At 42.7% G+C, this 12,721-nt stretch overlaps 1 protein-coding gene across 1 annotated transcript in view; it reads right to left on the bottom strand.

Annotated features, from left to right (window-relative positions):
* Positions 1-3,888, bottom strand: part of LOC120555936 (protein kinase C-binding protein NELL1-like) — a 329,540-nt gene extending 325,652 nt beyond the window's left edge. The window contains exons 1-2 of the mRNA XM_039795144.1: positions 3,705-3,888; positions 3,071-3,199 (exon numbers count right to left, since the gene is read on the bottom strand). Of these exons, the coding sequence (XP_039651078.1) occupies positions 3,071-3,199; positions 3,705-3,753 (178 nt within the window). The 5' untranslated portion in view covers positions 3,754-3,888. The remainder of the gene's footprint in view (positions 1-3,070; positions 3,200-3,704) is intronic.
* Positions 3,889-12,721: the final 8,833 nt, after the last annotated feature.

A 12,721-nucleotide genomic window follows, 5' to 3' on the forward strand; every position in this document is an offset into this window, starting at 1 on the left:
GTCTGATGAGGAAAGCCCCGTCCAATCAAAGCCCCAGCATCTTTTTGAAGTTGAGACATTTTACTGTGGACCAAATTTACAGATTAACAGACCCAGCATGTACCCAGTGGGATACTAAAATACAAACTGATAATCACCATTAAAATCATTTTAAATCTAAATCAACAAAAAGCAAAAAAGTTTGGTACATACAACATATGGTATCGAAAAAAAGTATCGTTAAGGAACCGGCATCGAAACCGAGGTATCGAAATTGGCACCGGATCGAAAGATTTTGAACAATGCCCAGCCCTAACATTGGGACAGACGGGGGGTCTGAGTAATGAGGTTGAGAATCTGGGTTCCAATGTAGGATGAGAAACTAGGTCAGCCCCCTTTTGGAGGAACTAAACCGTATTCAATACATCACAGAAGTTCCCACAATATAAAGCAATCCTGTTGATGAGAAGTACAAACTATATAACAGATACAGTATATTAGCAATTATCTGAGCTTTGTTCCCCCGCTATAAGTACACAGTGGGAGAATATTAGCATTTTTCTCTCTTTTTCAGGTTGGATCACACATCCACATAAGGACCTTTTAGTAGCCGCTGTCCTCATTGGTCTTTCCTAAACTGGCCTTCATTGAGTGCACTGGTGCATTATTCTGGTGAAAACGCAAGTGAAGAGAGGCTGAAATGTATTTTCTAAAGCAAACCATCTGTTGTTTGTAAATCACTGGCTGTTACTGGGAGACTGGAGGGACTGGTCCCAGTGTCCAGCCAAACACACTGCCAGAGTCCTCTCTTTCTCCCTCAGTGCTATCGACACTAATTGGAACACCACATTGCCCTTTTTTTCCAAGCCATTTGATCAGCATTACAATATGCTCCACCACAATTTATGCAATCAAACAGATGAAATATGATATTGAGCTCCACATGCACCACATGATTGCATACATAAATCATCTTGAATAATCACTGGCCCAATCAGCATCAGAGGCTTCAGCGCTGCTTCTACTAGATGGGGAATGGTGGACCGTTTGTTGTAACCTATTAGAACATCAACTTCTCTACTTTTTAAAAGTGCTCATATTATGCTTTTTGGCTTTTCCACTTTCCTTTATTGTGTTATATATATTTTTTGTGCACGTTTACAAAGTGAAAAAGCCCAAAGTCCAAGGGACTTACCATCTCCAACAGAAAACACTGTTCACAAACTGCTCCCAACAGCTCTATTGTAGTCCAGCCTTTACTTCAGAGACAAACGTGGTCACTTTGTAACACACGTTATAATGCTCGCCTAGCTGCTAGCATGGCACTCCCTCAGACTAGCTAGCAGTACTTACTGTGCATGTACGACTCTCAACAAAGATGGAACAGAAGTGAAATGCCTCACTCTGTAGCTAAAACAGAGAGCTCAACACACAGGGTGAAAAGAGGAGATGCAGCAATGTGCAGTACAACAAATATATGGAGTTTTCTGAAAATTAAACCACATAAACCTATTCTGGTACAACCTCTAAATACAATTATGAACCTGAAATTGAGCATAATGAGCACTTTAAAAGAACCTTTTTGGCCGCAGTTGCGCTGTGGAGCCATCTGGGTCACAGGGCCATTAAAGCAGCGCAAGGGTGGGAGAAGTGTTAAATAGGTCACAACACAAGCATCCTCTTCAACATTCACAGGTCCAGTTTTCCCTACTGTATTAGCCTACTGTTCCCCATACTATCTGGCTGCTGTACCTCGACCCTGGGAGCCTGAAACTGTAGGGAACAGCTTGTGTGTGTGTGTGTCTATCAAGTAAAAAGTGAGGTTGAGTATCCCCTATGGCCTCCAGCACTGCATCTTGGACAGCTTCACCTCGGTAGAGTCGGCCAAGTTGCCCTGCCTTCATTCATACAGAGCCAATGGCACATCGAGCCAAGCACTCTAGAAAATAAAACCACATGCACACATAATACACAACACTACCACCCTGCCGACATTCAACACCCAACGCTGCTTATTTGGGATTCAAGCTGCTGGTGTTTGTGCCAGTATCTTTGAATTTGAATATTTCCATGCCAGGAAAAGTATAAAAGACTCAGTGTTTCTCCCCAGCATTGCATTTCCGTCCAGGTTCGAACAGCATCATGTATGATAATAAAGCTCTCCAATGAGAATGGAACATGAATCTCATACATAAGGCCTCTGAATATCGAGCAATTTTAAAGTGACATTAAACATCTACATTACTAGGAGAAAGTTTCAATATATGATAATAGAATTTTCCTGGCAGTGTTTCTGAAGCTGCAGCCAAGCAGAAAACAACTGATCCCTAAAAAATAAAAATAAAATCCAGGTCTCTCTCAAACAGTCACCCAGATGTCTCTTTCTTCTCTTACTGTATTCTACTCTCTTCTCTTTCTACTTCTAACGTTACGCTCTAACAATTCAGGTTCTGCTTAAAGGAGAAGGCACTACAGGCAGACCGAACAAGTTCCAGAGTCTGAGTCCTTTTCAGAGTGCAGAGAATCAGGGGAGCAAAGCAAAAGTTAGCTTCTGACACTGGTAACGCACCTCACCCTCAACAGAGCTAACCTAATGTCACTGTTATCTTCCTATTAGGACTTATGGCTTTGACATGTATCGATTATTATAATATGAGATAGTGTTTTTCTTTGAGGCTCTTTAACCAGCCACATGCACGTATGTGCCCTTCAGGGTCCTCACACCTGATGATCCATTAGCCACCAGTTGTTGGGATTACACAACACTGAATGCCAATGGAAACAGTCGACACGTTGTAGAAGTCCTACACAGGCAGAGCGCTCAAGTGTGTTCAGAAAGAGCCCGAGAATCTGCTGCCTGGGACAAATGAAATGTGGAGTAATTACGAGAGGAGTCCTCCCCGGAGCGTTCCTCCTCAGCGTCCCAGCTAATACTGTGACACCAAAAGGTGTGGCTTTGCTCACACTAACTAATGAAACAAGGGGCGTGCGTGTGCGTGTGTGTGCGCAGCCACGACACAGAAGACAAAGACATTTCTGAACTTAAGCAGCGCGTCTAATGAGGAAGAAATTGTCAGCGTGCGTGCATTACCTCGAAAAAGGAAGGCTTTGCTGCTGTTGTGAAGCCCCGCCACTTGGGTAATTCCATAGGTGGCATTTGCCAGGTCAAGTTCATTGATGATATCAATCTGGTAGTCTTGATCTGATCCGAAAGCCAAAGCTGTGGAAGATAAATGAAGGTTAGAGGGTGTAAAGCGGTGTATTAACAGCCTGCTGAGAGGATTAAACTGACCGAATACTCAAATCCTAATTCTTTTTTTATTTTTATTTTTTATAAACAGACATGGCCACTGCTTATGTGCATTCCAATGTTTACACGCAGGGTATTGCTAATGCAGCCCACTAACACTGTATCTGCCCGCAGCCACCACCTGTGTTCTCCACGGGCAGGAGGGCATTGCGCGCACACGCCAAAGTAAAAGGTTTCACCTATTTTACCTTATCTGCACGCTGGGCATTTAAAATATTAACTCAACAAACTGCAGGTGAGTAAAAAAACAAACAAACAAACAAAAAAAACAATACACTGCAGAGCACACACAGACACTACCAAACAAATCTGACAAGCTCGCACGCAAGGTGCAAACTGAGAAAGCGTAAAAAGACGTTTAAAAAAAATGCGTGTCATTTTCAACAGAATTCCTCATCGCGCGGCTTGTATTTACCTGGTTTGGTAAAAAAGAAGAGGGATAACAAAGCCACGTAAATATCCATTTGTGTTGGAGTTGCGCTGTACAGAGTCCTCAGCCGTGCGCTCCGCTGCGTAATCACACTAACCCGCTCTGGTCCGTCTGGCGCTGTGCACAGCTCTCACCTCGCCTGGATGTGGAGGAACGGAGGAACGGTCCACATCACACGAGCAGGGGTTCCCTCACTGCAAAACCACATCGGTTTATAGTGTTTGAATGCGTGCACTCAGCCACTGCGTGGCATCTACGGTGACGTATGTCCGCGTTTGTTCAGGACATATTTTGAACTGGACCGCAGGTGGAACATTTGAGAATATTTTTCAACCATCAATCTGTAAAGTTCCCCCCGTTCAGACCACAGAAACTTCCAATTTCGGAGGTGAGAAAAAAGGCTTTTTTAAAGGAAAGTCGGTGAGTGGAGGATATGGGAATTCTCTGTAATAGATACATACAGTAGGCTGCTCTCACTTGCCACAGTAGAGATTATTCAAAAGAATGTCCAGTCTCACGGGACAAATTAACAACACTGCAGCTGCCAAAGTAGAACAGATTTTAATGACTGTATGGAGATACTGTAGCCTGCAGAATATACGTTGGCTCTGTGTGAGTAATATAAATAGCACAGACACCAACAAAAAGAGCCCAGCACCTGCTTTATAAGCATCCCCCACCTCCCTATGCTCCTAAACCGACCTCTCCTCTTGCTCCCACCTCCTCCTTGCCTTAGAGAATCCCTGGGATTTATAAGCACTGCTGCTCCAGTCCTATCTCCTCTGGGGCCTGTCCTTATTGAGAACCATTAATCATACCCCTGTCCTGCCTGCCTCTAATTTGTGTACATTGTCAGGTTGTCTGGGTTACCTGCATCAACACAAACTGGTGAGGTAGAGAATGGCGGCCTGTGCTTAGGGACTATGGCAGTTACAAGTGTGTTATACACCATGGCTGGTGTTAATGTCTGCATTGGGATGCAGGTCACTGTTCCATGCTCTTAAATTAAGCTGTAAACAATAGCAGCATTCTGCAACCACTGATCCAGAACCTAAAAATCTTGAAGGGGAAAAAAAAACACATCATTTGAAATTACAGGTTGCAGAGCAGTGAGGAGGAAAAGGGGGGTTTAAATTGTTTGGGGGCATGCAGCGAGGCAACACAATACCTGCCTTTCAGGCTTTTAATAAGTGAAAAATAAGGCTTCTCAAAATTGAGTTGTCTAGTTCATCTGCACTTTCTGTCTCTTCATAAACATTAAGATCTTTGGTGGGATTATCTACAACATATTACTGTACGTAAAGGCTCCTGTTTCCAGCCACACCAAGCCAAGGAAAATAAAGAAAAAAACAAATGAACTGAATAAAGATTTTGTTGACGATATTTCTGATTTGGTCATTTGTAAGTCAAAAGACATCTAGATATCTATGTTAAAACTGGGCTAAATTTGGTTGAAAAGTGAAGGTCACATGTCAGCATGATGTCAGTGACTATAAATTATGGGCTGAAATATGTGCCACCAGAAACTGAATTTGAATCATTTATATTTGAATTTGAATTGCTAAACTTCAGTAATTGCATTGAAAACCTGAATTTGAATCACATAATTTGAAATTGTATTGTTTAATTGGAATCATTGCACTGAAAACTAATCTGAATAGTATAATTTGAAATTTTATTTATTCGTTTGGAACTGAAGTCCAATAAAATTTGATCCTCACTGGAAATTCAACTCTCTATATATCTTCACATTCAGTTCTCACAATTTAGATTCAGTTCTCACAATTCAGATTCAAGTTAGTTGAAGGATGAAGGAAGAGCAATCAAGCGCAGATCTATAGAGTTCAGTGGCACAGATACACAGGACTCCTCTTCGGCCAATCAGCACCTACGTTTTGGAGCACAGTAACCGCCATGAAACGAGGAAGAAGTGCTTGCCTCGCCTTGACCCAGAGACTCATAGATAATATAATCTACTTCATCTTCAAAATGTAATGCCTAGACTAAGTGCTAGTAGGCCTAGGTTTATTAGTCACATTCTTCCACTTAAAGGGGTGATAGAATGCAAAACCGATTTTACCCTGTCGTAGTTGAATAACGACAGTTTGGTGGGTAAATAGGACATACATAGAGCCTCAAAATCACATTGACACCTCTTTCCTCTGCAAATCTCACAATTTGAAACTGCCTCTGAAAACGGGCAAATCTCAACTAACCACTGAATTGACGTCAACTCGTTGGCTCCTCCTCATTTGGCTCTAGTCTCTCTCTTTGTCACGCCCCAACATTTACATAGGCTACACCAGTGACCTGAGATCAGTTAGTCTTCTGAATAGGTCGCACAGATCTCAGAAATTGTATACATTGTTCATCTGCTATTTTAACACAAAATCCACTTCTGAGACTTTTTTTATGCGAGAAATCAACTATGAAGAGGTCAAATATGGGCCGTTTTACAAAAATGTATGGCTAAACCGGCTTGCTGTGAGGTAGATGGAGCTCTGTCACGGCTGGCAGCCCACGGTGCTCAATACCCGCGCAAAGTCACCGTTTCTGGGTTAGTGGACTACCAAACGCCGCTGCCCTGACAGAGCTCCAGAGTCTGCAGCTCCCCTCTTTCTGCTAAAAGGCCGGTCTGTGTGAGTAAGGGTGCGGTCAGCCAGCTTGTTACGCCCCCAATCTCTTACCACAGCTTATAGTTAGTCTTATAATGGATATGTGTGTTGAGTTATTTAAAATGAACTATCGCTACTTACCTTAGCCTAGCCTACTGCATGCAAAATGGTGCGTCATTTTTTCATGACACATGGGGGGTGGCACAAGCACTTAAAAAAAAAACTTGAAGTGGTTTTCTACTGTATTATCTATCATTTCACCGTGTGGGGAATTGGCAAATTGGCGCCCCTGCTTGCTGAGAAGGTACCGTGCACACTGCACAGAGAAGCTGTGAGAAGGGGAAAGGGGAGCAGGGGACAGTTCACGGTTCGCGGTTATGTGTAAACTTTTGAGCTATAATTTTCTTGGTTGCGGTTGAGCCGGCTAGCCAAATTTACTTCTGTCTCCCAAACGTGTAATTTAGAGTCGTCATTAAGTAACAAAACAATTGAGTCAGTAGGAATTCAACATCCTATCACATCAGATATTATTGATGTTGTTTTATTCCAAAACTCATGCACCTGTTCACACTCCCAGACCATGTGCAGGAAAGTTCCAGTTTGTTCAGGTTGACAGAATGTACAATAGAGAGTAGGAATGACTTTAGAGACGTATCTCTTTTGAGGAGTCCAATATGTCCTATGGCATATGTTGAAGTGGATCTGCTGGTGATTTGGGTTCTTGGAACAGTGGGAAATGTTGTCCCAAACTGTCTCCCAATTAATTACGTTCCCCTCAGGGCTCAGCTCTCGCTCCGATTTCTTTACTATTGGGAGTTCTCCTACGGATACTTGCATCAGTTTAGCATAAATCCTGGACACTAATCCTCCCACAGGAGAATCAACAAGCCATTTAACGATTGGGTGCGTCTCAAGACTGTTCCCCCATGGCACTCCATAACATTTTAGGACTGATCTTAAGCGAAGATAAAGGAGTAAGGATGTCCTAGGGACCTCAAAGCTAGCTTTCAGGTCTTCAAAACTTAACATACTTCCTCATTGAATAGCTGGTCTAAAGTATAAATACCATTCCACTGGTTACAAACAAAGGGTCTGTTACCAGACATTAAGTGTATGTTGTGCCAAATTGGGGTGTTCAAATGCCATTTATTGGTGTAGCGTAGTTGCTCCTCTGCCTTTTCTGGACACAGACTTGCAAAGGCAAGGTCTTGCAGTCTCAGACTTCCAGTGAGGTTTTGCTCTATTTCCCTCCATGGGACTATACATGAGGGGTCCATCCACACTCTGAGGGCCAGTAGCTGAAAGGCTCTGTGATATACTTTAAGGTTAGGGAGGGCCAGGCCTCTCGTGTTTGTGGTACCTTGCAGGGTAGAGTATTTTAGCCTAGGTTGTTTATTATTCCAAATATACTGCCGAATTACGGTATCAAGTTTCTTCCAGAAATTTATTGGTGGGGGGTAAGATCATTGTACTTAAAGGGGTGATAGAATGATTATATAGGGTATTTCACACTGTTCCTTATGGTCTCCTAATGGGGTATGTAACATTGGTTGGGCTGAAAATGGCCTGGTTGATATTTTATTGGCCCTTATGCATCCCTGTGTTTTGGCCCTATTTGTAACAAGAGCTTTTCTTCCAAATATGGTATGGTCATGAATATTGACGGTGATTGGTTGAGCGACTTGCCATACGCAGATATTAGAGACGCGCGCTGATTGGTTGAGCGAATCCCCAATACACATACATTAGAGAAGCGACAGAATCTCATATTTCAGACACTGCAATGTAATTCACTTCTGAGACTTTTTTAAGCGAGAAATCAACTATATAAAGCTCAAATATGGGCCGTTTTACAAAAATTGATGGCTAATTGCAAATTTGGTAAGACGTGTCGGACTTTAGGAGCTCCACACAGTCTGACGAGAAAGCGACAGCCTGCTGGGCTCCATACCCAGGGCAAAGTCACCCTTTGTGGATACTGCATACGGGCTCCCGGCCAGCTGCCGGCATAACTATATCTATAAATAATACATTTACGGTTTTGAATGTCCCAATGTCTTATAAAGCTAACCGTTGTGTCCGATTTGATTTTAAGGCATTTTTATGAACGCGAGGCGTCTTTGTAGGACAAGCAGCTGCTTGCTATATGTCCCATTCATTACAATGGGGAAATACCGCAGCTAGCTAGCTACACTTTCGCCATAACTAAATTATATTTACAGTTTGAATTTCGTCACGCCACTTATACAACACATTCCCCAATGTCTTATAAAGCTAACCGTTGTGTCCGATTTGATTTTAAGGCATTTTTATGAACGCTAAGGCGGCGTCTTTGTAGGAACGAACAGCTGCTTGCTATAGGCCCCATTCATTACAATGGGGAAATACCGCAGCTAGCTAGCTACATTGTCGCCATAACTAAATTATATTTACAGTTTTGAATTCGTCACGCCACTTATACAACATCATTCCCCAATGTCTTATAAAGCTAACCGTTGTGTCCGATTTGATTTTAAGGCATTTTTATGAACGCAAGGCGTCTTTGTAGGACGAACAGCTGCTTGCTATATGTCCCATTCATTACAATGGGGAAATACCGCAGCTTGCTCACTTTCGCATAACTAAAGTATATTTACAGTTTGAATTTCGTCACGGCATGAATATTACAGGTTCCTCAAGGTCTTACAAAGCTTAGCTAACACTTGTCCGATTTCGGATTTCAATTGAATGTATTTTTGTGAATTTCAGAGTTAGGAGGAGGCTAGCTAGCTCTCATTGATGGACTCCATCTCACCGCGCCTCTATCAATGAGACTCGCGGGACAAGAGGCGTTTATTTCCCGATTGTTTGTTTAAATAACTCAACACACATACCCATTATAAGATTTACTGGAACCTGCGGGCTGCGGAAAAGATTGCGGGCGGTCACAAGCTCGCTGACACTGCGGTCAGGGGGCGATGTAGCAAACCGGCAGCACCAACACCGGCACTAAACTCCGACACACAGTCGGAGAAAATTTGCAATTAGCCATCCTTTTTCGTAAAGCGGCCCATATTTGAGCTTTATATGGTTGATTTCTCGCATAAAAAAGTTTCAGAAGTGAATTTTGTAATGGAATAGCAGAGATCTGCGTGACCTAGCTAGATTCAGAAGACTACCTGATCTCAGGTCAGTTGTGTAGCCTATGTAAATGTTGGGGCGTTGGAGATGCTTGCGCAAGCAACTCAGCTTTGTTGGGATTCGCCCGTTTTCAGAGGCAGTTTCAAAATATCAGATTTTCATAGTAAAGGGGTGTCAGTGGGATTTTGAGCTTCTATGTATGTCCTATTTACCCACCGAACTGTCGTTATTCAACTATGACAGGGTAAAATCGGTTTTGCATTCTATCACCCCTTTAAGAAATTCACACGAGGAACTATGTTCACTTTAACAACAGCAATCCTGGACCATAGCGATGCCGGCAGCGCAGACCAATTGGCCAGATCCCTTTGAACACTACTTAGTATAGTTTCATAGTTGTCCTGGACAAGTCACTGTAACGATGCGTGAATGGTGATGTCCAAATATGTAATTTTGCTTTGGGTTGGTATTGTATCATTAATAGCAGATGTCACCTGTCTGTTGTGCAACAGAAGAAGATTAGATTTACTCCAGTTCATTTTATAGCTAGGGTTGGGTACCGAAACTCGGTGCCAATAGGGAACCGGTGCCGACGTAAACGGTAGTAACGAGACCGAATAAGAACGAAAGTTTCGTGCCTCATTTCGGTGCTTGACTTTACACTACACCTGACAGCATGTAACGTTAGCCTACCTTTAGCTAGCAGCTGGATTAAACACCGGTAAAATGCTGACAGCTAACGTTAAACAGTGTAAAGTGTGACTGTATTTCACTGTGGAGGACTTCAACAGCGGGATGTAACAGTCTGCAAGCACAGCACAGCGCCGCCGTTGTCGGAATTCATAGATATACAGTATGTTTATATGGTCGGAATTAAACAACACAGACGGTGCGTTCACTTGCAGCTGCCGTCGTGGAATTAAACAACACAGACGGTGCGCTTCCACTTGCGCGCTGTGTCGGAATTCATAGATATACAGTATGTTTATATGGTCGGAATTAAACAACACGGACGGTGCTTTCACTCTGCAGCTGCCGTCGTCGGAATTAAACAACACAGACGGTGCGTTCACTTGCAGCTGCCATTGTCGGAATTAAACATTCACTTAAAACAGGTAGCCTCGTGGTGCATTCACTGTAATTGTAAAATACCCTTTTCCCATCTGGGGTTCAACAGAAATATACTGGTGAAATAAGTTATTGTTATTGTTATAGTTATTACATTATTATTAAATCTTTAATTTTGACCATGGCCTTAGCAATAAACAAGTCACTGACTGTTGTTTACTACCCTTATTTTTTTCCTTCTTTTTTTTTTTTTACTTTATTGAAAAGTACCGGTTCAGGCACCGTTTAGGCACCGGCACCGTTTTAAAAGTATCGATTTAGCACCGGAATCGAAAAAAAACCAAACGATATCCAACCCTATTTATAGCTGGAGATTGAGACAAATTCGTTAAAGATCTTAAGAATTTTTGGAACAGAGTCCTCAATATGTACAGCAAAATATCATCTGCAAATAACGACATTGACTTGTTAGGGACTGTTCGTTATTAATTTAAGGGGCCACCGGAGGAGTTTTGGGACCTTTAGTCAAAATAGACCTGACCCTCCCTTCATCAGCAAAACATTTTGAATGATCCTCCAAAATGATTGGGAGACAAGGGAAGACCCTCCCCAACATTTTATTGTACCGGTTTGCGCTTAGCAAAGATGTACAGATTCCCATTGCTTTTTAACAGCCATGACATACGAGACTAAACCTCTGCATTCTCATCTGCATCACACTCCTCTGTTATGGTGTGGTGGCCATTTCAGTAGATTTACTCACTAACGTGGAAACACAATAAGCATGGAAACTAAATGCACACTTCCTGCAATACTTCAAAGTTATCACATGAGTATTCACATGAAATAAAACAATAAAACATTGAGACCATTCAATAAAGCACACTATGCTATGGACTCGTCACTAGGCTTCCTCAGTCATTGTATATTTCAGCATAGGTAAAGCTGCCAAAGCTGAACATTATCCAGAACTCCATTTCTCAGACAAGCGTCAATTTGGGAGCTTGCATGCTACCACTCCTTCCTTCTCAAATGCCTTGAAAAGGCTGTTGTTTGCACAATTTCACAAATAATCACCAGGACCGAAAGGATATACCTCCTGTCTCATGCCTTCCCGGCTGCAAAATTACGAATCCCACTATGGCCATGCCAAGACCCGCCCTATGAAGCAGCTTGATTGGTTGGGTTTAGGCATTTGACCTCAATTCAATTCAATTCAATTTATTTATAGTATCAATTCATAACGAGTTATCTGAAGACACTTTACAGATAGAGTAGGTCTAGACCACACTCTATAATTTACAAAGACCCAACAATTCCAGTAATTCCTTCAAGAGCAAGCATTCAGTGTGACAGTGGCGAGGAAAAACTGCCTCTCAGGAAGAAACCTTGGACAGACCCAGGCTCTTAGTAGGCGGTGTCTGACGGTGCCGATTGGGGGTGTGATGAACATTGGCAATAATAGTCACAATAAAGATAATGGATTAGTTACTAGAAATAGTAGTTGTAGTAGTTCATGGCATAGCACAGGGCACTGCAGGGCGTCACAGGACGTAGCAGAGCACTGCAGGGCATAGCATGACGTAGCAGGACGTAGTAGGATGCTGCAGGAGGTAGCAGGGCACTGCAGAGCATAGCAGGTGTAACAGGGCATAGCAGGACGCGCACGGCGACAGGCTGCAACCATGATTTAGGGGCCACCCTAATCCAAGAAACATGCTGGGCGAAAAGAAAACATATGGACTCCGGGGAATAAGCTCCCCAGAGCTAGGTTAGTAACAAGCATTTCTGGAACATGGAAGCACACAGATGGAAAGAGAGAGGAGAGAGAAGGGGATGTGTCAGGGGATAGGACCTGTACATGTAAGCATGGACGCCTGGCCAATAGTAGTGTGTGAATGCTATTGAAGGGCGGGTCTTGGCGTGGCCATAGTGGAAAAAAAATAATATTGCTTCCCGGCTGGTGCTGTCCGCAGCGTGAGTTTCGGCTTTTCAAAATAAAAGCTTGTGTCTGGTCAGCTATGTTTTCATACGGTGTTTTGGACGTTTTTGAACTAAACAGTACAGCAATCATGCTAATTAATAATTTAAAAAAATGTCAGCAGATGATCTTAGTTACAACACGATGGAGCGAGCAAAGCAGTTTTGTGTTTATATGTGCGAGCGGAATTTATTCAGTTTGGGAAATCCCACGGTCTC

Source organism: Perca fluviatilis, chromosome 3 (genome assembly GCF_010015445.1).
Source record: "Perca fluviatilis chromosome 3, GENO_Pfluv_1.0, whole genome shotgun sequence".
Lineage (NCBI taxonomy): Eukaryota > Metazoa > Chordata > Actinopteri > Perciformes > Percidae > Perca > Perca fluviatilis.